Below are 26,650 nucleotides of genomic sequence, written 5' to 3' on the forward strand. Positions count from 1 at the left end.
TTGATTATTTATAAAGTTTATTGACACATTAGTGATACATTTAAATAATCTACACCATAAAGAGATTTACAACATGCTCATTTAAAATATAATATACATATAAACATTACTGCTTGAAGTATATCGGTACTGAGAGGCAGTGCTTATTTAAAAAGAATAACAAAATATACCAACTACAGCAACAAGTACAGTGACAGACTTCTGCATCTAATGGATTGTCTGTGTGTCTGTGTGTCTGTGTGTGTCTGTGTGTCTGTGTGTGTCTGTGTGTCTGAGTGTCTGTGTCTCTGTGTGTGTCTGTGTGTCTGTGTGCCTGAGTGTCTGTGTGTCTGTGTGTGTGTGTGTGTGTCTGTGTGTGTGTAGGTGTGTGTGTGTGTGTGTGTGTCTGTGTGTGTGTAGGGGTGTGTGTGTGTGTGTGTGTGTGTGTGTGTGTGTGTGTGTGTGTGTGTCTGTGTGTGTGTGTGTGTGTGTGTGTGTCTGTAGGTGTGTGTGTGTGTGTGTGTGTGTGTGTCTGTGTGTGTGTCTGTGTGTGTGTAGGTGTGTGTGTGTGTGTGTGTGGGTGTGGGTGTGGGTGTGTGTGTGTGTGTAGGTGTGTGTGTGTGTGTGTGTGTCTGTGTGTGTGTAGGTGTGTGTGTGTCTGTGGAATGGAAGACCAGTTAAAACAATTGCCTGATCAAATCCTTGGACAGGAGATGGTCTGAGAGAGCACTACATAGTTCAGAGCAGATAGAAACGGATATGTCATAGGGCAGTTGGTCCAATGTCAGAATAGTTTGGTCCATTTCAAGCGAGTGGACCAGACTTAATTGAGGGGTTTGTGCAGAATCATCATTATTTAGCCGATAATGGAGGTCTGAAGGAAAAACGAAATTCGGGGTTGATTTTTGGTCCCAGTAAGTTCCTGGTAAACATGACTGTGAAGCTCTGTTCATACAGTTAGTGTGATGCTCTGTTCATAGCCGGTGATGGCCTATTCAAAATGGCCTCCACAGAGAAGGATAGAGACTGGCTGGACACGACCTTCGTCCCGGCTGACTTAGACAGGAACTCCTTGCTGTATCTATTAGAGCCTTTGAAACTGTAGAAGTCCTTAGAAGGTCCTTCACGGTATTTTCTGGCTGCTTCCTCCAGCAGTTCGTTACAGTATGGGCCCCGGAGCTCGACCCCCGTCCCAGCTCTCTCCCCAGCCCCAGCTCCTACCTCTACCCCAGCCCTCTCTCTCTCTCCAGTCCCGGCCCTAGCCTTCTCACTCAGTGTCTGCTGGATGAGTGAGTGAAAAGAGTTGAGCTTCATGGATAGCGTGTGTTTGGCGCTGTCCTTGCTCAGCTTGTTCAGGACATGTTCGTGGCTGGGGTGGTGAGGGTGAGGCTGGGGGTGATATGTACTTGGAGGGAAGGCCTGTCCGAAGCCTCTCTTCGGGGGAGAGAAGGCTGATCGTTTGCGGTGCCCCCCCTGGGTGAGAGGGGCCTGGGACTGGGCGTGGCCGTCCTGCTGCTGGGGGTCAAAACCCTCGGGGAGGCCCACAGCGACCCTCGACCCCTCGAGCTTGGCGGCAGTGATGGCAGTGGTTGCCGTGGCGTCGTGGTCGGGTGGGAGGCTTTCTGCGGCAGCGGCCATCGTCCTGGGATCCCAGACTGCACCTGGCTTCATGTTCTGGATGGCCGTGGCATTGCGCAGGCACTGCTGGTACAGGAGGGAGGGGCCACGTGGCCACACCATGAACCCTCGCTGAGAGGTCAGCGGTGAGGTCAGAGGGTACTGGCGGTAGGTGGTCGCCACGGAGACATTGGAGGAGATGAGCTCCATGTTGCTGGGGCTGGTGGCATATTTCAGGGAGAGGTCCACACAGCTGGGTGACAGGAAGCGACAGAGTTCCTTGTTGTTATGCTGAGGCTCCTCCGGGGCTGTCTTGTAGGACTTGTACTCTGCAGCATGCCGGACCAGACTGTTGGGGAAGAGCAGAGAGGCTGTAGCAGCCTGGGAGGGTCCTAGCAGCTCTCTCTCCTTGTACTCTCTCTCCAGCATGATCCTCTCCAGCTCTTTGTCAGCAAACGCTCTCCTCTTCCTCATCCTGTCGCTGAGGGGGGGCGGGAGGGACGGGCTGGCCCCCAGGTATGGGTCACCCTGCACCGGACGGTATCCTGAGAGGAGACAGAACAGGGGCAGAGGTGAGATGACATAAAAATCAAATCAAATCAAATTGTATTGGTCACATACACATGGTTAGCAGATGTTATTGCAAATGTAGCGAAATGCTTGTGCTTCTAGTTCTGACAGTAGAGCAATGCAGCAACATAACTATATAACAATATGATACTATATAATAATAATATAATACTATATGATACTATTTAATATTAATTGATACTATATAATAACAATTTAATACAATATGATACTATATTATAGTCATACTAATAATAATAATACGATATTCGATTTCATTCTGGGTTAGATTTAATGTTATAGTAAACTGCATAAAGTATACATGATCTGTTTCGTATAACTGTTAATTTTATTGATGTTAAAACTGTTTGTTAAAAACAAAAGTAACTGCATGCAAATGATTGCAGGTTGACGGTGTGGAGTTAAGCCTATTGGATATTTTTTTTTATTGATATATGAATCAGATTAGGTTAAATAAGCAGGTTAGATATCAGTCAGATTAGGTTAAATAAAGCAGGTTAGATATCAATGATATTAGGTTAAATAAAGCAGGTTAGATATCAATGATAATAGGTTAAATAAAGCAGGTTAGATATCAGACAGATTAGGTTAAATAAAGCAGGTTAGATATCAGACAGATTAGGTTAAATAAAGCAGGTTAGATATCAGACAGATTAGGTTAAATAAACAGGTTAGATATCAGACAGATTAGGTTAAATAAACAGGTTAGATATCAAACAGATTAGGTTAAATAAACAGGTTAGATATCAGTCAGATTAGGTTAAATAAATAGGTTAGATATCAGTCAGATTAGGTAAATAAAGCAGGTTAGATATCAGACAGATTTGGTTAAATAAAGCAGGTTAGATATCAGTCAGATTAGGTTAAATAAAGCAGGTTAGATATCAGTCAGATTAGGTAAATAAAGCAGGTTAGATATCAGTCAGATTAGGTTAAATAAACAGGTTAGATATCAGTCAGAATAGGTTAAATAAAGCAGGTTAGATATCAGAGAGATTAGGTTAAATAAAGCAGGTTTATCAATCAGAGAGATTAGGTTAAATATCCCAGGTTAGATATCAGTCAGATTAGGTAAATAAAGCAGGTTAGATATCAGTCAGATTAGGTTAAATAAAGCAGGTTAGATATCAATCAGATTAGGTTAAATAAAGCAGGTTAGATATCAGACAGATTAGGTTAAATAAAGCAGGTTAGATATCAGACAGATTAGGTTAAATAAAGCAGGTTAGATATCAGACAGATTAGGTTAAATAAACAGGTTAGATATCAGACAGATTAGGTTAAATAAACAGGTTAGATATTAAACAGATTAGGTTAAATAAACAGGTTAGATATCAGTCAGATTAGGTTAAATAAAGCAGGTTAGATATCAATGATATTAGGTTAAATAAAGCAGGTTAGATATCAGACAGATTAGGTTAAATAAAGCAGGTTAGATATCAGACAGATTAGGTTAAATAAAGCAGGTTAGATATCAGACAGATTTGGTTAAATAAAGCAGGTTAGATATCAGACAGATTATGTTAAATAAAGCAGGTTAGATATCAATGATATTAGGTTAAATAAATTAGATATCAGACAGATTAGGTTAAATAAAGCAGGTTAGATATCAGACAGATTAGGTTAAATAAAGCAGGTTAGATATCAGACAGATTAGGTTAAATAAAGCAGGTTAGATATCAGACAGATTTGTTTAAATAAAGCAGGTTAGATATCAGACAGATTAGGTTAAATAAAGCAGGTTAGATATCAGAAAGATTAGGTTACATAAAGCAGGTTAGATATCAGACAGATTAGGTTAAATAAAGCAGGTTAGATATCAGACAGATTAGGTTAAATAAACAGGTTAGATATCAATGATATTAGGTTAAATAAAGCAGGTTAGATGTCAGACAGATTAGGTTAAATAAAGCAGGTTAGATATCAGTCAGATTAGGTTAAATAAAGCAGGTTAGATATCAAACAGATTAGGTTAAATAAACAGGTTAGATATCAGACAGATTAGGTTAGATAAAGCAGGTTAGATATCAGACAGATTTGGTTAAATAAAGCAGGTTAGATATCAGACAGATTATGTTAAATAAAGCAGGTTAGATATCAATGATATTAGGTTAAATAAATTAGATATCAGACAGATTAGGTTAAATAAAGCAGGTTAGATATCAGACAGATTAGGTTAAATAAAGCAGGTTAGATATCAGACAGATTAGGTTAAATAAAGCAGGTTAGATATCAGACAGATTTGTTTAAATAAAGCAGGTTAGATATCAGACAGATTAGGTTAAATAAAGCAGGTTAGATATCAGAAAGATTAGGTTACATAAAGCAGGTTAGATATCAGACAGATTAGGTTAAATAAAGCAGGTTAGATATCAGACAGATTAGGTTAAATAAACAGGTTAGATATCAATGATATTAGGTTAAATAAAGCAGGTTAGATGTCAGACAGATTAGGTTAAATAAAGCAGGTTAGATATCAGTCAGATTAGGTTAAATAAAGCAGGTTAGATATCAAACAGATTAGGTTAAATAAACAGGTTAGATATCAGACAGATTAGGTTAGATAAAGCAGGTTAGATATCAGACAGATTCGGTTAAATAAAGCAGGTTAGATATCAGTCAGATTAGGTTAAATAAACAGGTTAGATATCAGACAGATTAGGTTAAATAAAGCAGGTTAGATATCAGACAGATTAGGTTAAATAAAGCAGGTTAGATATCAGACAGATTAGGTTAAATAAAGCAGGTTAGATATCAGACAGATTTGGTTAAATAAAGCAGGTTAGATATCAGACAGATTATGTTAAATAAAGCAGGTTAGATATCAATGATATTAGGTTAAATAAATTAGATATCAGACAGATTAGGTTAAATAAAGCAGGTTAGATATCAGACAGATTAGGTTAAATAAAGCAGGTTAGATATCAGACAGATTAGGTTAAATAAAGCAGGTTAGATATCAGACAGATTTGTTTAAATAAAGCAGGTTAGATATCAGACAGATTAGGTTAAATAAAGCAGGTTAGATATCAGAAAGATTAGGTTACATAAAGCAGGTTAGATATCAGACAGATTAGGTTAAATAAAGCAGGTTAGATATCAGACAGATTAGGTTAAATAAACAGGTTAGATATCAATGATATTAGGTTAAATAAAGCAGGTTAGATGTCAGACAGATTAGGTTAAATAAAGCAGGTTAGATATCAGTCAGATTAGGTTAAATAAAGCAGGTTAGATATCAAACAGATTAGGTTAAATAAACAGGTTAGATATCAGACAGATTAGGTTAGATAAAGCAGGTTAGATATCAGACAGATTTGGTTAAATAAAGCAGGTTAGATATCAGACAGATTATGTTAAATAAAGCAGGTTAGATATCAATGATATTAGGTTAAATAAATTAGATATCAGACAGATTAGGTAAAATAAAGCAGGTTAGATATCAGACAGATTAGGTTAAATAAAGCAGGTTAGATATCAGACAGATTAGGTTAAATAAAGCAGGTTAGATATCAGACAGATTTGTTTAAATAAAGCAGGTTAGATATCAGACAGATTAGGTTAAATAAAGCAGGTTAGATATCAGAAAGATTAGGTTACATAAAGCAGGTTAGATATCAGACAGATTAGGTTAAATAAAGCAGGTTAGATATCAGACAGATTAGGTTAAATAAACAGGTTAGATATCAATGATATTAGGTTAAATAAAGCAGGTTAGATGTCAGACAGATTAGGTTAAATAAAGCAGGTTAGATATCAGTCAGATTAGGTTAAATAAAGCAGGTTAGATATCAAACAGATTAGGTTAAATAAACAGGTTAGATATCAGACAGATTAGGTTAGATAAAGCAGGTTAGATATCAGACAGATTCGGTTAAATAAAGCAGGTTAGATATCAGTCAGATTAGGTTAAATAAACAGGTTAGATATCAGACAGATTAGGTTAAATAAACAGGTTAGATATCAGACAGATTTGGTTAAATAAACAGCTTAGATATCAGTCAGATTAGGTTAAATAATGCAGGTTAGATATCATACAGATTAGGTTAAATAAAGCAGGTTAGATATCAGACAGATTAGGTTAAATAAACAGGTTAGATATCAGACAGATTAGGTTAAATAAACAGGTTAGATATCAATCAGATTAGGTTAAATAAAGCAGGTTAGATATCAATGATATTAGGTTAAATAAAGCAGGTTAGATATCAGACAGATTAGGTTAAATAAACAGGTTAGATATCAGACAGATTAGGTTAAATAAAGCAGGTTAGATATCAGACAGATTTGGTTAAATAAAGCAGGTTAGATATCAGACAGATTAGGTTAAATAAAGTAGGTTAGATATCAGACAGATTAGGTTAAATAAAGCAGGTTAGATATCAGACAGATTAGGTTAAATAAAGCAGGTTAGATATCAGACAGATTTGGTTAAATAAAGCAGGTTAGATATCAGTCAGATTAGGTTAAATAACGCAGGTTAGATATCAATCAGATTAGGTTAAATAAAGCAGGTTAGATATCAATGATATTAGGTTAAATAAAGCAGGTTAGATATCAGACAGATTAGGTTAAATAAAGCAGGTTAGATATCAGACAGATTAGGTTAAATAAAGCAGGTTAGATATCAGACAGATTTGGTTAAATAAAGCAGGTTAGATATCAGACAGATTAGGTTAAATAAAGCAGGTTAGATATCAGACAGATTAGGTTAAATAAAGCAGGTTAGATATCAGACAGATTAGGTTAAATAAAGCAGGTTAGATATCAGTCAGATTAGGTTAAATAAACAGGTTAGATATCAGACAGATTAGGTTAAATAAACAGGTTAGATATCAGTCAGATTAGGTTAAATAAAGCAGGTTAGATATCAGACAGATTAGGTTAAATAAACAGGTTAGATATCAGACAGATTAGGTTAAATAATCAGGTTAGATATCAAACAGATTAGGTTAAATAAACAGGTTAGATATCAATGATATTAGGTTAAATAAAGCAGGTTAGATGTCAGAGAGATTAGGTTAAATAAAGCAGGTTAGATATCAGACAGATTTGGTTAAATAAAGCAGGTTAGATATCAGACAGATTAGGTTAAATAAAGCAGGTTAGATATCAGACAGATTAGGTTAAATAAAGCAGGTTAGATATCAGACAGATTAGGTTAAATAAAGCAGGTTAGATATCAGTCAGATTAGGTTAAATAAACAGGTTAGATATCAGACAGATTAGGTTAAATAAACAGGTTAGATATCAGTCAGATTAGGTTAAATAAAGCAGGTTAGATATCAGACAGATTAGGTTAAATAAACAGGTTAGATATCAGACAGATTAGGTTAAATAATCAGGTTAGATATCAAACAGATTAGGTTAAATAAACAGGTTAGATATCAATGATATTAGGTTAAATAAAGCAGGTTAGATGTCAGACAGATTAGGTTAAATAAAGCAGGTTAGATATCAGTCAGATTAGGTTAAATAAAGCAGGTTAGATATCAAACAGATTAGGTTAAATAAACAGGTTAGATATCAGACAGATTAGGTTAAATAAACAGGTTGGATATCAGACAGATTTGGTTAAATAAACAGGTTAGATATCAGTCAGATTAGGTTAAATAAAGTAGGTTAGATATCAGTCAGATTAGGTTAAATAAACAGGTTAGATATCAGACAGATTAGGTTAAATAAACAGGTTAGATATCAGACAGATTAGGTTAAATAAACAGGTTAGATATCAGACAGATTAGGTTAAATAAACAGGTTAGATATCAGTCAGATTAGGTTAAATAAAGCAGGTTAGATATCAAACAGATTAGGTTAAATAAACAGGTTAGATATCAGTCAGATTAGGTTAAATAAAGCTTGATAAATCATAGAAACTAATGTACATAAGAACAATTATGTATGTGTCTTTTCCACTTTAAAGCATTTTACAAAACATCTCAAATTGTATTGTGCCTGCTTAGTTCTATCTGATACCTATAAAATAAAGACATTGTAACAAGTCTGAGCGAGAGAGAGAATATCAAGGAGATAAACAAGTATCCAACACCAGTTCATTCAGTAAAACCATCACTTGTAAACAGGGTAAAGGAGTTTCCATCTTAATCTGAGAATAGAATTGCATCGCATAGGATAAAATAGAATAGGAAAGGATAGGATAGGACAGGATAAAATAGAAGAGGTTAAGGAGAGGAGAGGACAGGATAAACAGAATAGGAAAGGTTAAGACAGAATAAAATAGAATAGGAAAGGCTAGGTTAGGACAGGATAAAATAGAAGAGGAAAGGATAGGATAGGACAAGATAAAATAGAATAGGAAAGGCTAGGTTAGGACAGGATAAACAGAAGAGGAAAGGCTAGAAGAGGATAGGACAGGATAAACAGAATAGGAAAGGATATAATAGTATAGAACAGAATAGAATAGAATCAGATAGAATGGTATAGGACAAAATAGAATATAATAGAATATGATAGAATGGTATAGAACAAAATAGAATAGAATATGATAGAATGGCATAGGACAAAATAGAATAGAATAGTATAAGACAAATTGGAATATGATAAAATAGAATAGAATACAATAGTATAGGATAGAAAAGTATATAATATAATATTATAGGATAGAATAGTATAGGATAGAATAGAATAGAATAGAAGTGTATAGGATAGAATAGTATAGGACAAAATAGAATAGAATAGGATGGAATAGTATAGAATACAGTATAGGATAGAAAGGTATATAATATTATAGGATAGAATAGGATAGAGTAGAATACTATAGGATAGAATATAATAGAAGGGTATAGGATAGAATAGTATAGGACAAAATATAATAGTATAGGATAAAATAGTATAGGACAAAATAGAATAGAATAGGATAGAATAGAATAGGATAGAATAGAATAGTATAGAATACAATAGCATAGGATAGAAAAGAAAAGTATAGAATATAATATTATAGGATAGAATCGAATAGTATAGAATACAATAGGATAGGACAAAATAGAATAGCATAGGATAGAATAGTATAGGCCAAAATAGAATAGAATAGGATATAATAGAATAGTATAGAATACAATAGTATAGGATAGAATAGTTTAGAATATAATATTATAGGATAGAATAGAATAGTATATGATAGAATAGAATAGGATAGAACAAAACAGAAAAGTATTCAATAGTTTAGGATAGGATCGACTAGACAAGACTAGAATAGACTACAACTCTGTTACCTTCCAGAATGCTCTTAGCCAGCATCGTTGACGGTCTGATGTGTCTCTGGTAAATAGCTCTTCTCTCTGCTGGAATCTGCTTTCCACAAATTCCCTTTTTATCCTGATAAAATTACAGAAATAAAACTATTTGAATTGTGATTTCAGAGGCCTTATTCGTTTGATACCAGTCCCAAGGTTTTGAAAATATTAGATAAGTGATACCAAGAGGCTACTTATAATATAAATAAAGGATTATTATTAGGCTTTCATCACCCTAGCATGTTACTGTGTTCGGTGAGGAAATAAATAATATAACTCTACTAAACTAAAACTAAACATTTAAAAATATTTTCTGTGTTAGACTTTGCTGCTACTTCCTCTGTCCTGATCATTTCGATGCATAAGACCGAAACGGGACATGATTTCAATTTAGGCCCTTTTTACAATGTTTTTTACAATGTAAAAATGACATATGTTTCTAGTCAATGAAGACAGTTGGAATACATTTTAAATTAAAATTATTTTAATTTAAGATACAGTTTTGGCAACATTGCTTGCAATAAAGTTGCATGGTGAAACCAACGAGTTTTACACCCTCTCCAATGACTGAAAAAACACACACGCACCTTAATTTAATAACATTATAATTTATTAGAATCCAAACACACACCTCTGTAGCTTGTTGTCTCCGTAGTGCCACCTGAGCCGCCATGACCCGCTGTCTCTCCACCACCAGAAGACAGTTGGCACACTGGCAGTCCCTCCAGCGGCAGAACCGCTTATGCCCCTTCAGACAAGACACCACTCCGTGGTTTCTGCAGCGGGCACACTTCGGCGTCCGGCTTAGCTTACGCTGTTCACCGGACCCCTGGCTGGTGGTGCCCGGCTTGTCATCTCCCTTGGCCCGCGGCTCGTTGTCTCCTGCGCAGGACAGAGAGGAGCTGTAGTCCGGCTGGTCCTGGTCGTCACTTTCGGTATCCAGACTTTCCACGTCGATCTCAAACTCTGCACCGGTGATATCCGTCATCATGTCTGTTGCCTGTCTCCCGGTGCCTCGTGCCTACCGTCCTATCTCCAAGGTTCTGGCTCACGCGGCGGTTAGTTCACTACAGTCAATACAGTCTGAAATAAAATAATATATCTGTCATTAAAATCCCTATGGAATGATGTTCCACATTGTGCGCCCTATGGATGACAGTTTAATAAATGTCCAATAAACATATCAATTAGTAATAAACAGAGACATAATAACAGCATATGTTCCCTCCAATCTATGAAGTGTGAAAAACGAGTAAGATAAATGGGTAAACCAGTTAGACTTACTTCAATGCGGGCAGGCAACTCCAGAAAAGATTCAAAGTTCCTTCCAACATCTACTCCTTATTGCAGTTTGTCTCTAGTCAGTGCGCTCTGAACTGATGAACTTGTCTGTAAAACAACACTGACAGACACCGCTGACAATCTGTTTAATTGTTGCTCAATGTACCGCGGAACAGAGAGAGATATCCCAACGATAAATACAGACGTTGTTTTGACGTGGTCTGTCACTCTGGTCCGCTCCACGGTTTTCTTCCAGGCTTGAGCCAGAGCACCATCCCTATGAAGAATTTGGGTGCGAGTGCATTCCATCGTGATTGGCTCGTTTTCAACCCCTCGACCCTATTGGCTGTTCACGACGTTCTCGTTGTTGATGTAATTGTTGTAATGGCGTGGAGTTACAATCTAAACAAAACGAGGAAATGATTCATCAACATATTGGAGAGCAGAAAGCAAGAGAGAGAGGCTATGAGGCTATATAGAGGGCTTGATAGTGGCCTCATGCGTAATGACAGCTTGTAGCATAGGCCTCATATTCAATGGGAAGAACTTGAAGCTCTTATCAATTCATTGAGTGTAGCAACGTTGTCTGACACAAGATTGGATTCCATCCAATTGGTGCCAGATTTTCATGCGAATATTCAAAAATTCACGTAAAAATATCCATCAAATTGACTTGCTGCTGAAAACATGATGTGCGGGATGGGGTAGTGCACATACAAATGACTTTGGTGGTTAAATTCCCATGTACCGAATAAAAAATACATGTTACATGGGTTTCCATCGCATTTTCAACTCTACAAATGGTTTTGTCACCAAAAATGTTGCGTTATATAGCAAATGTGCTCTAGCCAACAGCTCGCAGATAAAGTGTGGGTACGGTACATAATTAGATTATTATGGACAAAAGGGCAAAATGATTTTTATTTGTCAACCTCATCACCGTGCATTTTCACCACCCTGTGAAGTTCATCATAATGTATTTAATATGTAGCCTATTAGCTTAAACCGCGTGCTTTCCCGAGTCGTAGTGGGAGGACGATACGAAATACTATCACCACGTGACTCCAAGTTTATTTCAAAATCAAGGTTATTATATCAATGTTTGCCCATAAAAGCGTTTCTACGCCATTTCTTGCATAGTTAATTTTACTGACACAAAAAGAGCCCACCTTGTCTAGCATATTTAGTTTTGTCTACATTTGGTACACTTACCGACAGATTTGCTGTTTCCATCAGGCCTGTTGTGTCATGTACTTAACTTTCATTAACCGGTTGGATGGAAACCTGGTTATTTAAAATACAACTTCATAGGTGTTCTTTGCATTTGATTTTTTGAATGGTCTTACTGTCGGTTGGAATGATCCCAATTAGGCCCTATTAAATTCTAAATTATTCAACAGCATTTACACTTTGTTACAATGACGTTAGACCATTCAGCAGACACTCTTATACGGAGCGATTTACATGAGCAATTAAGATGAAGTCCCTTGCTCAAGGGCACATCCACAGACTTTTCATCTAGTCATTTGTTTTAAAATAATACTTGGAATAATTCTAAATAATAGTCCTATTACAATCAGATGCTAAATATGCCTAAAATAACCGCAGGTTACATGTTGTACGAGGAAACAACCTTCGGGCTAGGCCTGTATGACAAATGTAGGCTACACAATTAAATACATTTTTCACAATGATCAAAATACTTTCAGACTTTACCAATGCCTACATTGTCTTTGTTATTGATGTTTTAATGTATAAATACATTAATAAGTGTAATAAGTGCTTACAAAATGGCATATTTTTTACCTGATGTTGCACCATTGACTACATTTTATTTTATATAATGTATTTCATCATAATATAGGCCTTCAGATATTATCCAAAAGGCCTGCTACGCAGTTAGTTACATTACCTATCACCTACCTCCCTACCGTTTCAACCCTGTCAATGTGAGCAGCTGGAGTTAGTGAGACAAAGTGACAGAGTACAGATTGGCCTGATTAGAAAGTTGACACAACAAACGAGTCTGTGAAAACACTGTGTCAGTATGCGGGACTAGAGGACACTAGAGAACACTCTCACTGCCTGCCTGTCCCGCCCTACAGACCTTGGAGTTGTAGTATGATACACAGGCGGCAACGTGAGAAGAAATCTTCACAATGTCACCCTACAGATTCATGGTTCGTGTTTCAATATAACTTGCAACTTAAATATGACATCCTATAGGAATATATAAATCCATTCAAATCAAAACAAATGTTATTGGTCACAAATATGGTTAGCATATGTGAATGCGAATGTAACGAAATGCTTGTGCTTCTACTTCCGACTTTGCAGTAATATCTAACAAGTAATCTAACAAATAAATATATGGAGGAGCGATGGCGTGCGGCATAGGCAAGATGCAGTAGATGGTATAGAATACAGTATATACATATGAGATGAGTAATGCAGGATATGTAAACATTATTAAAGTGGTGTTATTTAAGGTGACTAGAGATACCTTTATTAAGTCTGTTTATTTAAGTGGCCAGAGATTTGAGTCTGTATGTTGGCAGCAGCCTCTCTATGTTAGTAATGGCTGTTTACCAGTCTGATGACCTAGCGGGTTAGCTCCATGAGAACCAGTAGGTTAGGGATCTGTTGAGGATGCTGTAATGTGACACCGAACTATAGGAACATAGTTGACCGCGGGAGATTCCAGGGGAGAGGGGCCCCATTCGGATATCGATTAGACGCGTGTTTCAGACGCTTCTGTTGTAGATCAATACATCTGACTAATTGGGATTTTATTTTTAGGGTCATATAAAAAGTTGTTGAAGCTGTTTCCTTCAATATGGTGCCTCCATGAATAGAACAATTCAAGGAAACAAACGTGTTGAATTGGTCATTAAAATAGGTTGGACAAAGTTTTAGCCTTTTACTGCAGTGGGCTAAATCAGGGTCACACAGTGTTTCTTGGAAGTATTTAACATATCTACTTTTAAACAAAAATATACACCTCACACACATGGTTATTGGCTTTCAAAAATAAGACACCTGTACCATGTCAGATATAGAGTTGAAATGTATTACGTTTTGAGTTTGCATCCCAATATTAAACTTCATAAGAATGAAATTGAACAAAACCGTTTGACATAGAAACCAGATTTTAAATGTTTATTAATTCTGAAAAATGTGAACATTCCACCCATGAGGCCAGAGAGGCCAATTTGGTAATTTGACTGCAGGAATGCGCTACATACTGAAGGCCTAGGCCTGTTTTGGGGTCCACAGAAGCCTATATAGTCTTATGAGAGACACCTTTTTATCAATCATCCCCACAATGAGGGGCCTTGGAAAAAGATGAGGCTTTTGTGCATAAAGGTCTAGATCAGAACCTACAAGGAATCGGATTTCAAAAGGATGTTCCTCTTTTGCGTTGCCTAAAATGTTGCAAAAATAATGAAAGGACATAAACATGATGACGAAATCATCTGTGGCAGCTGGAAGACAGTCCATTTTTTATTATAGATTAACATTTTCTTTAGTTCTATCAGTTTTCCTTGGCTAGTCCGATATAGGTTATAGGCTGCACAGAAGGTATAATACGTGATCTGATTAATACTACAGGGGAAGATTAGGCTTAAATCATTTATCTGAAAGTGCAGACGGGAAATATTGGCTAGACTTTTTTTATGAGAAAAACACAAAATACAAAATGTATTTTCATATGATATATTCAAAATTAAGAGTGTGTTTTGGGAAATGGGTAACATTTGCCCTAGGCCTACATGAAAACAGAGAAGAAGAATTGGATATGAAGCGACCATGCCTAGCCTACTCATTTCAGTGAAGCCTTCGCTGCCAGAGAGTGTTTTGACTGCAGTTTGTAACTTAACTTGTTGTCCAGTTTTTCCATTGTTGAGACCTGCCATTCCCTGAGCATTCACACAGGCCTCCCTCCCAACATGTGGTGAAGCCGTCAGTGGGGCTATGCAGGTGCAGCTTGCCACTCTCTCCTCTTTTCTAATTTATTATCGGGGTTATGACCGCCTCTACCTTAGCACTGCCCAGGGTGCCATTTCCCCGGCAGGAATGCTTTGATGTAGCCGGTCACAGTGTCTTCCAAACAGATTAGATGACCCAATATGAGCGCCGGGTGTCTTAACAGAGGTCCGATCTATGTAACCTCTTCGCTCCCAAAAGGAAATATACTCTTTTTGGGTTTTCTCTATTAGACCAAATAAGACACATTTTATTCATGGCCTTGGTTCCGACTGTTGATGTGGTGAGTTCATTTTTCAGATCAGAGATGTGCATTGGGAAATCAAGCTGGCATTCAACTTCATGTGTGTTGTTAGGCCTCATAAAATTCTAAATGTTTCATAAAATTCTGTTAATTATATTTCTATGGAGTTAATGAAATCAGGGTTCCAGTAAGAGCCTGACTATGTCCCAGTTTATACCTGGTTCTAACATGTGTCCCAGTTTATACCTGGTTCTAACATGTGTCCCAGTTTATACCTGGTTCTAACATGAGTCCCAGTTTATACCTGGTTCTAACTTGCATCCTTTGTCCTGATCTTGTCCACATTCTGATTGTGTCCACATTTTCAGACAGGTGTAGACGATTAAAAGACACATTGTGATTTGATTGTGATCAGATCTTCCTGCCCTCCTCCATAGGTAGTCAGACACATGTTGTGTCTGAATATCTTACAAGTGTTTACAGATCTGGACAGATCTTTTATTTTTGGAAACTAAGTTTACAATTTTAATTCAGAAAATGAAGACAAATGGCATGGACAAAATGATCGTCACCCCGGAGCTAGTACTTGGTTGCAGAACCTTTGGCCAAGATAACAACTGACAAATGGTTCTTGTAGCCATCAATAGAGTACCACAGTATGAGTCATAATACCCATAAAACCTAGCGGACAAACAGGGAAAGAGTTCATATCGTTTTTCCACCATTCATTTCTCCCCATAGGGGACTTTAGAAACACTTCAAATAAGGGCTGTGTTTTGTGTAGGCTTAATAATGGTGTGTATCTCTGTAGGACAACTTGACTTGTATCAATGTTTGCCTGTATTTATGCCCCCAAAATGACATTTTATTAGTTGCTAATGTGGCTATCATAAAGAACTACAAATGACATGATGATCTGGACGAATCAAGGTAAGAATCTCTGGATGAACTATCTAATCTTAGCTAAATGTAGTAATTAATAAATTGCCTACATTTGTTTAAATTTACATTTCTGTGAAACGTCTTGTGCACGTTTTAAATTGACACAATACCTGTTAGCCAAGGGATCAGTTAGAGATGATGTGTAGGAGCTGGCAGGGGATTTGAAGTTTTGCATGACATCTGCTTTGATGTTAATTAGCATTTTCGAATCTGAGAGTAAATTGAAAGGGTAAACAAAAGGTTATAATAGATAGTCAGTTGTAATGGTATTACCACAGCTGTAAAGCTATTACCACAGCTGTAAAGCTATTACCACAGCTGTAAAGCTTTTACCACAGCTGTAATGGTATTACCACAGCTGTAATGGTATTACCACAGCTGCAATGGTATTACTACAGCTGTAATGGTATTACTACAGCTGTAATGGTATTACCACAGCTGTAATGGTATTACCACAGCTGTAATGGTATTACTACAGCTGTAATGGTATTACCACAGCTGTAATGGTATTACCACAGCTGTAATGGTATTACCACAGCTGTAATGGTATTACCACAGCTGTAATGGTACTACTACAGCTGTAATGGTATTACCACAGCTGTAATGGTATTACCACAGCTGTAATGGTATTACTACAGCTGTAATGGTATTACCACAGCTGTAATGGTATTACCACAGCTGTAATGGTACTACTACAGCTGTAATGGTATTACTACAACTGTAATGGTATTACCACAACTGTAATGGTATTACTACAGCTGTAATGGTATTAGCACAGCTGTAATGGTATTACCACAGCTGTAATGTTATTACTACAGCTGTAATGTTATTACTACAGCTGTAATGGTATTACTACAGCTGTAATGGTATTACTACAGCTGTAATGGTATTACCACAGCTGTAATGGTATTACTACAGCTGTAATTGTGTTACTACAGCTGTAATGGTATTACCACAGCTGTAATGGTATTACTACAGCTGTAATGGTATTACCACAGCTGTAATGGTATTACTACAGCTGTAATGGTATTACTACAGCTGCAATGGTATTACTACAGCTGTAATGGTATTACTACAGCTGTAATGGTATTACTACAGCTGTAATTGTGTTACTACAGCTGTAATGGTATTACCACAGCTGCAATGGTATTACTACAGCTGTAATGGTATTACTACAGCTGTAATGGTATTACTACAGCTGTAATTGTGTTACTACAGCTGTAATGGTATTACCACAGCTGTAATGGTATTACTACAGCTGTAATGGTATTACCACAGCTGTAATGGTATTACTACAGCTGTAATGGTATTACTACAGCTGTAATTGTGTCACTACAGCTGTAATGGTATTACCACAGCTGTAATGGTATTACTACAGCTGTAATGGTATTACCACAGCTGTAACACTAATAAAGGGAAAGGGGGATACCTAGAGAATACCTAACTGAATATATTCATCTGAAATGTGTCTTCCCCATTCAACCCTTCTGAATCAGAGCGTTGCTGAGGGCTGTCTTAATGGACATCCACATCATCGGTCCCCGGGGACCAGTGGATTACCTGCCTTGCACAGGGAGCCTAATATATTGATCAAAGTCACCTTGTCCAAGATAGATTTACATTGTAGGGCTCACGCAGTAAACAGTAACATGATCATGGTATAGACATTGTCATGTTATGTTAATTAGCTCTGCTAAGGGTTAATCACTAACCAGACATCAATTGTCTCCATATGACGTGGGCCCTAAACTCTCATGCACACATACACACACCGTGCACACAGACACACACACCGTGCACACACTCACACCAAGGGCTTGTTGACTTAGTGGAGGGCAATCAAATGTTTTGCGGACCAAGTCAGAACCAGAGTCCTATTTACAGGGTGGCCTATATAGTTCTGGTCTAAGTCAGAGTCCTATATAGTTCTGGTCTAAGTCAGAGTCCTATATGGTTCTGGTCTATGTCAGAGTCCTATATAGTTCTGGTCTAAGTCAGAGTCCTATATGGTTCTGGTCTAAGTCAGAGTCCTATATGGTTCTGGTCTAAGTCAGAGTCCTATATAGTTCTGGTCTAAGTCAGAGTCCTATATAGTTCTGGTCTAAGTCAGAGTCCTATATAGTTCTGGTCTAAGTCAGAGTCCTATATGGTTCTGGTCTAAGTCAGAGTCCTATATGGTTCTGGTCCATGTCAGAGTCCTATATGGTTCTGGTCTAAGTCAGAGTCCTATATGGTTCTGGTCCATGTCAGAGTCCTATATGGTTCTGGTCTATGTCAGAGTCCTATATAGTTCTGGTCTATGTCAGAGTCCTATATAGTTCTGGTCTAAGTCAGAGTCCTATATAGTTCTGGTCTAAGTCAGAGTCCTATATAGTTCTGGTCTAAGTCAGAGTCCTATATAGTTCTGGTCCATGTCAGAGTCCTATATAGTTCTGGTCTAAGTCAGAGTCCTATATAGTTCTGGTCTAAGTCAGAGTCCTATATAGTTCTGGTCTAAGTCAGAGTCCTATATGGTTCTGGTCTAAGTCAGAGTCCTATATAGTTCTGGTCTAAGTCAGAGTCCTATATAGTTCTGGTCTAAGTCAGAGTCCTATATGGTTCTGGTCTAAGTCAGAGTCCTATATAGTTCTGGTCTAAGTCAGAGTCCTATATGGTTCTGGTCCATGTCAGAGTCCTATATGGTTCTGGTCTATGTCAGAGTCCTATATAGTTCTGGTCTAAGTCAGAGTCCTATATGGTTCTGGTCTATGTCAGAGTCCTATATAGTTCTGGTCTAAGTCAGAGTCCTATATGGTTCTGGTCTATGTCAGAGTCCTATATAGTTCTGGTCTAAGTCAGAGTCCTATATAGTTCTGGTCTATGTCAGAGTCCTATATAGTTCTGGTCTAAGTCAGAGTCCTATATGGTTCTGGTCTATGTCAGAGTCCTATATAGTTCTGGTCTAAGTCAGAGTCCTATATGGTTCTGGTCTATGTCAGAGTCCTATATGGTTCTGGTCTAAGTCAGAGTCCTATATAGTTCTGGTCCATGTCAGAGTCCTATATGGTTCTGGTCTAAGTCAGAGTCCTATATGGTTCTGGTCTATGTCAGAGTCCTATATAGTTCTGGTCTAAGTCAGAGTCCTATATAGTTCTGGTCTAAGTCAGAGTCCTATATAGTTCTGGTCCATGTCAGAGTCCTATATAGTTCTGGTCTAAGTCAGAGTCCTTTATGGTTCTGGTCTAAGTCAGAGTCCTATATAGTTCTGGTCTAAGTCAGAGTCCTATATAGTTCTGGTCTAAGTCAGAGTCCTATATGGTTCTGGTCTAAGTCAGAGTCCTATATAGTTCTGGTCTAAGTCAGAGTCCTATATAGTTCTGGTCTAAGTCAGAGTCCTATATGGTTCTGGTCTAAGTCAGAGTCCTATATAGTTCTGGTCTAAGTCAGAGTCCTATATGGTTCTGGTCCATGTCAGAGTCCTATATGGTTCTGGTCTAAGTCAGAGTCCTATATAGTTCTGGTCTAAGTCAGAGTCCTATATGGTTCTGGTCTAAGTCAGAGTCCTATATAGTTCTGGTCTAAGTCAGAGTCCTATATAGTTCTGGTCTAAGTCAGAGTCCTATATGGTTCTGGTCTATGTCAGAGTCCTATATGGTTCTGGTCTAAGTCAGAGTCCTATATAGTTCTGGTCTAAGTCAGAGTCCTATATAGTTCTGGTCTAAGTCAGAGTCCTATATAGTTCTGGTCTAAGTCAGAGTCCTATATAGTTCTGGTCTAAGTCAGAGTCCTATATAGTTCTGGTCTAAGTCAGAGTCCTATATGGTTCTGGTCTAAGTCAGAGTCCTATATAGTTCTGGTCTAAGTCAGAGTCCTATATGGTTCTGGTCCATGTCAGAGTCCTATATGGTTCTGGTCTAAGTCAGAGTCCTATATAGTTCTGGTCTAAGTCAGAGTCCTATATGGTTCTGGTCTAAGTCAGAGTCCTATATAGTTCTGGTCTAAGTCAGAGTCCTATATAGTTCTGGTCTAAGTCAGAGTCCTATATGGTTCTGGTCTATGTCAGAGTCCTATATGGTTCTGGTCTAAGTCAGAGTCCTATATAGTTCTGGTCTAAGTCAGAGTCCTATATAGTTCTGGTCTAAGTCAGAGTCCTATATAGTTCTGGTCTAAGTCAGAGTCCTATATAGTTCTGGTCTAAGTCAGAGTCCTATATGGTTCTGGTCCATGTCAGAGTCCTATATGGTTCTGGTCTAAGTCAGAGTCCTATATAGTTCTGGTCTAAGTCAGAGTCCTATATAGTTCTGGTCTAAGTCAGAGTCCTATATAGTTCTGGTCTAAGTCAGAGTCCTATATGGTTCTGGTCTAAGTCAGAGTCCTATATAGTTCTGGTCTATGTCAGAGTCCTATATGGTTCTGGTCCATGTCAGAGTCCTATATGGTTCTGGTCTAAGTCAGAGTCCTATATGGTTCTGGTCTATGTCAGAGTCCTATATGGTTCTGGTCTAAGTCAGAGTCCTATATAATTCTGGTCTAAGTTAGAGTTCTATATAGTTCTGGTCCATGTCAGAGTCCTATATAGTTCTGGTCTAAGTCAGAGTCCTATATAGTTCTGGTCTAAGTCAGAGTCCTATATAGTTCTGGTCTAAGTCAGAGTCCTATATAGTTCTGGTCTAAGTCAGAGTCCTATATGGTTCTGGTCTAAGTCAGAGTCCTATATGGTTCTGGTCTATGTCAGAGTCCTATATGGTTCTGGTCTAAGTCAGAGTCCTATATGGTTCTGGTCTAAGTCAGAGTTCTATATTGCTCTGTTCCAAGCAATTGGGGATGCAAATATAGGCAATTAGGATTCATGTTTTACATTCATTGTTTGGCCTTATTGGTCAACAATACAATATGACAATTAAATTAATTAGATTCAGTTCATATTCTCCTTTGCCTTATGCTAGAGCAGTCAGATTACGTTTTATTCTCTTTGAACATCTCACCATCAATGTTGCTCAAGTATAATTTTTGGAGAGGAGTAGAAAGCGCTCAACCATCTACCAGCACTCAGCTGATAACTTCTGTATTGAGGGAAAATGATAATGCTACGACTGTGATGTGGTTGTCTCACCGAGATGAGTGAACTAACCGTAAGTCACTCTGGATAAGAGTGTCTGATAAATGACCAAAATGTCATGTCAAATTGTCTGCGATCCAAAATCATAAAACCAGTTGTAGGGAATTGGCATCTCTCTCTCTCTCTCTCTCTCTCTCTCTCTCTCTCTCTCTCATAGCCCAATTAAAATATTAATTTAGCAAGTATTCAGACCCTTTAGTATGAGTCTTGAAATTGAGCTCAGTTGCATCCTGTTTCCATTGATCATCCTTCAGATGTTTCTGCAACTTGATTGGAGTCCACCTGTGGTAAATTCAATTGATTGGACATGATTTGGAAAGGCACACACCTGTCTATATAAGGTCCCCCAGTTAACCGTGCATGTCAGAGCAAAAACCAAGCCATGAAGTCAAAGGAATTGTCTGTAGAGCTCTGAGACAGGATTGTGTTGAGCCACAGATCTGGGGAAGGGTACCAAAACATTTCTACAGCATTGATGGTCCCCAAGAACACAGTGGCCTCCATCATTCTTAAATGGTAGAAGTTTTGAACCACCAAGACTCCTCCTAGACCTGGCCGTTCAGCCAAACTGAGCAATCAGGGGAGAATGGCTTGGTCAAGGAGGTGACCAAGAAGCCGATGGTCACTCTGACAGAGTTCCAGAGTTCCTCTGTGGACATGAGCGAACTTTCCAGAAGGACAGCCATCTCTGCAGCACTCCAATCAGGCCTTTATGGTAGAGTGGCCAGACGGAAGCCACTCCTCAGTAAAAGGCACATGACAGCCCACTTGGAGTTTTCCAAAATGCACCTAAAGGACTCTCAGACCATGAAAAACAAGATTCTCTGGTCTGATGAAACCAAGTTTGAACTCTTTGGCCTGAATGCCAAGTGTCACATCCGAAGGAAACCTGGCACCATCCCTACGGTGAAGCATGGTGGTGGCAACATCATGCTGAGGGGATGTTTTTCAGCGGCAGTGACTGGGAGACTAGTTAGGATCGAGGGAAAGATGATTTGAGCAAAGTACAGAGACATACTTCATGAAAACCTGCTCCAGAGTGCTCAGTACTGGGGTGAAGATTCTCCTTCCAGCAGGACAATAACCCAAGGCACACAGCCAAGACAATACAGGATTGTCCCAACCAGAGCCAGACTTGAACCGGATAGATCATTACTGAAGAGACCTGAAAACAGCTGTGCAGCGGCGCTCCCCATCCAACCTGACAGAGCTTGAGAGGATCTGCAGAGAAGAATGGGAGAAACTCCCCAAATACAGGTGAACCAAGCTTGTAGCGTCGTACCCAAGAAGACTTGAGACTGTAATCGCTGCCGAAGGTGCTTCAACAAAGTACTGAGTAAAGGGTCTGAAACCGTATGTAAATATTTCATTTTTACATTTTTATACATTTGCACCATTTCTAAAAACAAGTTTTTTCTTTGTAGATTATGGGTATCGTGTGTTGATTGAGGGGGGGGGAAACATTATTAAACATTTTAGAATAAGGCTGAGTAGCAGGGTTAAATATACACTACCGTGCAAAAGTTTGGGGTCACTTAGACATTTCCTTGTTTTTTAAAGAAAAGCACATTTTTTGTCCATTAAAATAACATCAAATGGATCAGAAATACAGTGTAACATTGTTAATGTTGAAAATGACTATTATAGCTGGAAACTGCTGATTTTGTTATGGAATATCTACATACACGTTCAGAGGCCCAATATCAGCAACCATCACTCCTGTGTTCCAGTGGCATGTTGTGTTAGCTAATCCAAGTTGATCATTTTAAAAGCCTAATTGATCATTAGAAAACCCTTTTGCAATTATATTAGCACAGCTGAAAACTGTTGTTCTGATTAAATAAGTAATACAACTGGCCTTCTTTAGACTAGTTGAGTATCTGGAGCATCAGCATTTGTGGGTTCGATTACAGCCTCAAAAAGGCCAGAAGCAAAGACCTTTCTTCTGAAACTCTTCAGTCTATTCTTGTTCTGAGAAAGGAAGGCTAATCCATGCGATAAAATGAAAATGGATTAGCTAACACAACGTCCATTGGAACACAGGAGTGATGCTGGCTGATAATGGGCCGTTTCCAGCTACAAAAGTCATTTACAACATTAACAATGTCTACACTGTATTTCTGATCAATTTGATGTTATTTTAATGAACCAAAAATGAGCTTTACTTAAAAAAAAAGGACATTTCTAAGTGACCCAACTTTTGAACGTCAGTGTAGGCTATTATAAATGTGGTGTTTTAGTAGCAGGGTTAACTACATTCTATTATAACTGTGTTTTGGTAGCAGGGTTAAATATAGCCTATTAGAAATGTTGTTTTTGTCACACCCTGATCTGTTTCACCTGTCCTTGTGCTTGTCTAAATATTGCCTACTATAAATGTGTTTAGTAGTGGGGCTAAAGAGAGCCTATTATAAATGTATTATTTTAGTAGCAGGCTTAAATATAGGCTATTATACATGTGTTTTAGTACAATGGATAAATATAGCATATTATAAATGTGGTGTTTTAGTACAAAAACAATTTAATACATTTTAGAATAAGGCTGTTTTAGTGGCAGCATAAAAAATAGGCTATTATGAATGTTTTTTAGTAGCAGGGTTAAATAACACTAGGGCAACTAAAATGTTACTAGATAATTTTTTGTTAAATTGTTAGCGAATTGAATTAATGATATTTTATGTTTTACATAGATGGGGCTTCTGAGAAAAATAACCTGTGTAGCTCAGTGGGTGGAGCTTGCAACGCCAGGGTTGTAAGTTCAATTCCCACGGGGGATCAGTATGATATAAAAAGTATGATAATGTTTGAAGTCGCTGTGGATAAGAGCGTCTGCTAAATTACGTAAATGTAAAATACCCAAAGTCCTTATGCACTTGTGTAACCCTGATATTATGGAAGTGTGTTTCCTCTCCTGACCACACGGTGGTAGAATAGAGTCCAATTTTATAAGCCCTTTATGGCTCAACCAATCTCCTGCTGTAGTAGGTCTGTGGTCATTTTCATCCAATTCTATACTCACTGATTCTTGAAGAATAGAACTGAGGAATTAGTTTATCTAATTCCATAATAACCAGCAATAAGGTAGTTTTACTCAATTGTTTATATTTTTGTTGTCATTAGTTGTACAATCAACAGCTCAGGTTTTAGATCAAAATATGTTATAAAATCTAATTTGGGTTCTCAGTCATTCCATCTGTAACATCATTGTATCTGTCCCTCTCCGGGCTCGAACCAGGGACCCTCTGCACACATAGACAACAGCTACCCTCGAAGCATCGTTACCCATCGCTCCACAGAAGCCATGGTCCTTGCAGAGTAAGGGGAACAACTACTTCAAGATCTCAGAGCGAGTGACGTCACGGATTGAAGCGCTGTTAGTGCGCACCCGCTAACTAGCCATTTCACACCGGTTACACCAGCCTAATCTCGGTCTAGGAATTTGAGAGGGGTGACATTTCTCCAGCCTCATCCCTTAACCAAGCCAAGTGTCATTGGACTGAAATACAAACTCAGGATTGTGACAAAACTACTAGGCCTATTGGATAAACTATGCTTGTTATTCTATACCTAAAATATAAACAACTTCAATCCACAGTCAGAGCTATATTGGAAGATGTGTGTAGATTAATGAATAGGCCATTAGGGTTCAATTATACAGGTAGGTGGTGCTATAGGACAGAGATTGAATAATATAATAATGCCATTTGTAGACATTTTCATCCAAAGCAATTTACGTATGTGTGGCCCCAACAAGAATTTAACTCCTGACCCTTGGCATTGCAAGCAACATGCTTCACCAACTGATCTTCACAGGATCTGCCAATGGTCAACTAGCCATCATTATTACCAGCTATAATTTACTATGGCTTCTACAGTCTGTTATATTAAAGGGGCAGTGCAGTCAAAAACGTAATTGACAGATTTATTTATGATATTTCCTCACTATGAGGTCAAAATAACACTCTGAAGTTGTGAAAATTATGATAATACCCTTTTAGTGTAAAAGCTTTAAAAATATATATCAATCACCAATCAGGGCTGTGTATGTAAATATATTTACATTTGTATCAACACGCCCATACAATCAGAATGAGCATTTCAATGGCAAAAGTAGGCTCAGGCAAATAAATGCTACAAAATATTTAATAATAAATAATTTTTCATGAAATAAACACCCCCAGAGATGAATTAGACATTCAGTGATGATTTAAAAATAACATAAAACATACTTAATGGGGGCTTTAAGGCTTTACCTGAATTCAAACACCAGGGTTGATCAGAGTCAGTACGTTCATTGTTGTGACATTTCTTCCTTCTGTGATGGAAAAGGGTTGGACATATATTACATAGTAGACAATAAAGCTACATCTCTTACACTACTTTGAAAACAGTAAAACACGTATATTTTATACTTATTGTTTATGTGTTGTATTACATTATAGTCCAAAAATATTTAGCTTAATGGCAGTTATTTAAAAAAAATATATATTGAAATAATTAGCCTACTTTGATTTATTTTATCATTGCAATTGTACTGATGCATTATAATGTATATACTTTGTAGATGTGGTTTAACAAAAACTACAGTTGTCTGTGTTTTGCTACCTGATGTGAACGGAACAGAATGAGACTAACCTTAATGAATAAAAGCACAAATAAATAGACAGTATTGTTTAGACATCTTTGAGATTAGATATTTACATTTCAATAGATATATGTAGCATTTGTATATGTGTTTGCCAAAGGTTGGTTGCCTGGTTCATACAACGCATTTGGACAGTAACATATTTAGGGGTTCATCCAGGTTTTTCATCTGGATAGTAACTTTAAAAAGCCACAGTCAAATTTTTCCAGCAATGTTCAGTTATTTCAAATAATGAAATGTATCCTTTGATTTTAAAGAATATAACTTGTAAATGCCTTGCTGGGATTAGTACAACTGTCTTACCTTATTCTGGAAACATATTTGTGTTGTCATGATATGGTCAACATTTTACATGCTCCAACCCGACTTTGCTTTTTTGTGACTTTTTTAAATGTTTATCCTTATTATTTTTTCGTACAGAAAGCTCACACCATGACCTTTGACCGCCAAGTATTTCTGAACTATGAATCGACAGCTACTAATCTCGATTTAGACCTCGATTGCGGCTCCAACTTCAACTCCGACTCAGCTGTTCCATTGTTAACGTCGAACCATACTCCATTGTTCGGGCTACTCAAGAGAGAAGGCATGTCTGTCCCAGACGACTGTGTGATCTCGCTCCCCTGATGTGAATAAGTCTTTTAAAGAGGTTAACACTCACATGGGCACTGGGCCAGAAGGAATACCAGGGCGCATTCTCATAGCATGCGGTGACCAGCTGGCAAGTGTCTTCACTGACACCTTCAACCTCTCCCTGACCCAGTCTGTGATACCTACATATTTCATGCAGACCACCATTGTCCATGTTCCTAAGAACTCAAAGGTAACCTGCCTAAATGACTGTTGTCCCGTATCACTCACATCTGTAACCATGAAATGCTTTGAAAGGCTGGCCATGACACACATCAACACCATCATTCCAGACACCCAGGACCCACTTCAATTCGCAAACCGCCGCAATAGATCCATTCTCTATTGTACTCCACACTGCTCTCTCCCACCTGGACAAGAGGAAT

General features: G+C 37.8%; 1 protein-coding gene across 1 annotated transcript; it reads right to left on the minus strand.

Moving 5' to 3' along the window:
* LOC110525132 (doublesex- and mab-3-related transcription factor 2-like) lies at positions 1-26,379 on the minus strand. Its single transcript, XM_021605075.3, has 6 exons — positions 25,938-26,379; positions 25,243-25,304; positions 10,722-11,120; positions 10,069-10,520; positions 9,417-9,519; positions 1-2,141 (listed from the first exon to the last, which is right to left on the minus strand). The coding sequence occupies exons 4-6, from the start codon at positions 10,426-10,428 to the stop codon at positions 937-939; spliced, it is 1,668 nt and encodes a 555-aa protein (XP_021460750.3). The 5' UTR covers positions 10,429-10,520; positions 10,722-11,120; positions 25,243-25,304; positions 25,938-26,379; the 3' UTR covers positions 1-936.
* Between the last annotated feature and the right edge of the window lie 271 nt (positions 26,380-26,650).

This window comes from Oncorhynchus mykiss, chromosome 6 (genome assembly GCF_057628025.1).
Source record: "Oncorhynchus mykiss isolate SJ-2025 chromosome 6, ASM5762802v1, whole genome shotgun sequence".
Lineage (NCBI taxonomy): Eukaryota > Metazoa > Chordata > Actinopteri > Salmoniformes > Salmonidae > Oncorhynchus > Oncorhynchus mykiss.

Excerpts from the sequence above, each read along its gene's own strand:
- LOC110525132 (XM_021605075.3), bottom strand. The coding sequence starts at position 10,428 with ATGATGACGGATATCACCGGTGCAGAGTTTGAGATCGACGTGGAAAGT. Across the intron at positions 9,520-10,068 it reads GGAGACAACAAGCTACAGAG|GATAAAAAGGGAATTTGTGG; the intron begins GTGTGTGTTTGG and ends TAATTTTATCAG. Across the intron at positions 2,142-9,416 it reads GGCTAAGAGCATTCTGGAAG|GATACCGTCCGGTGCAGGGT; the intron begins GTAACAGAGTTG and ends GTCTCCTCTCAG.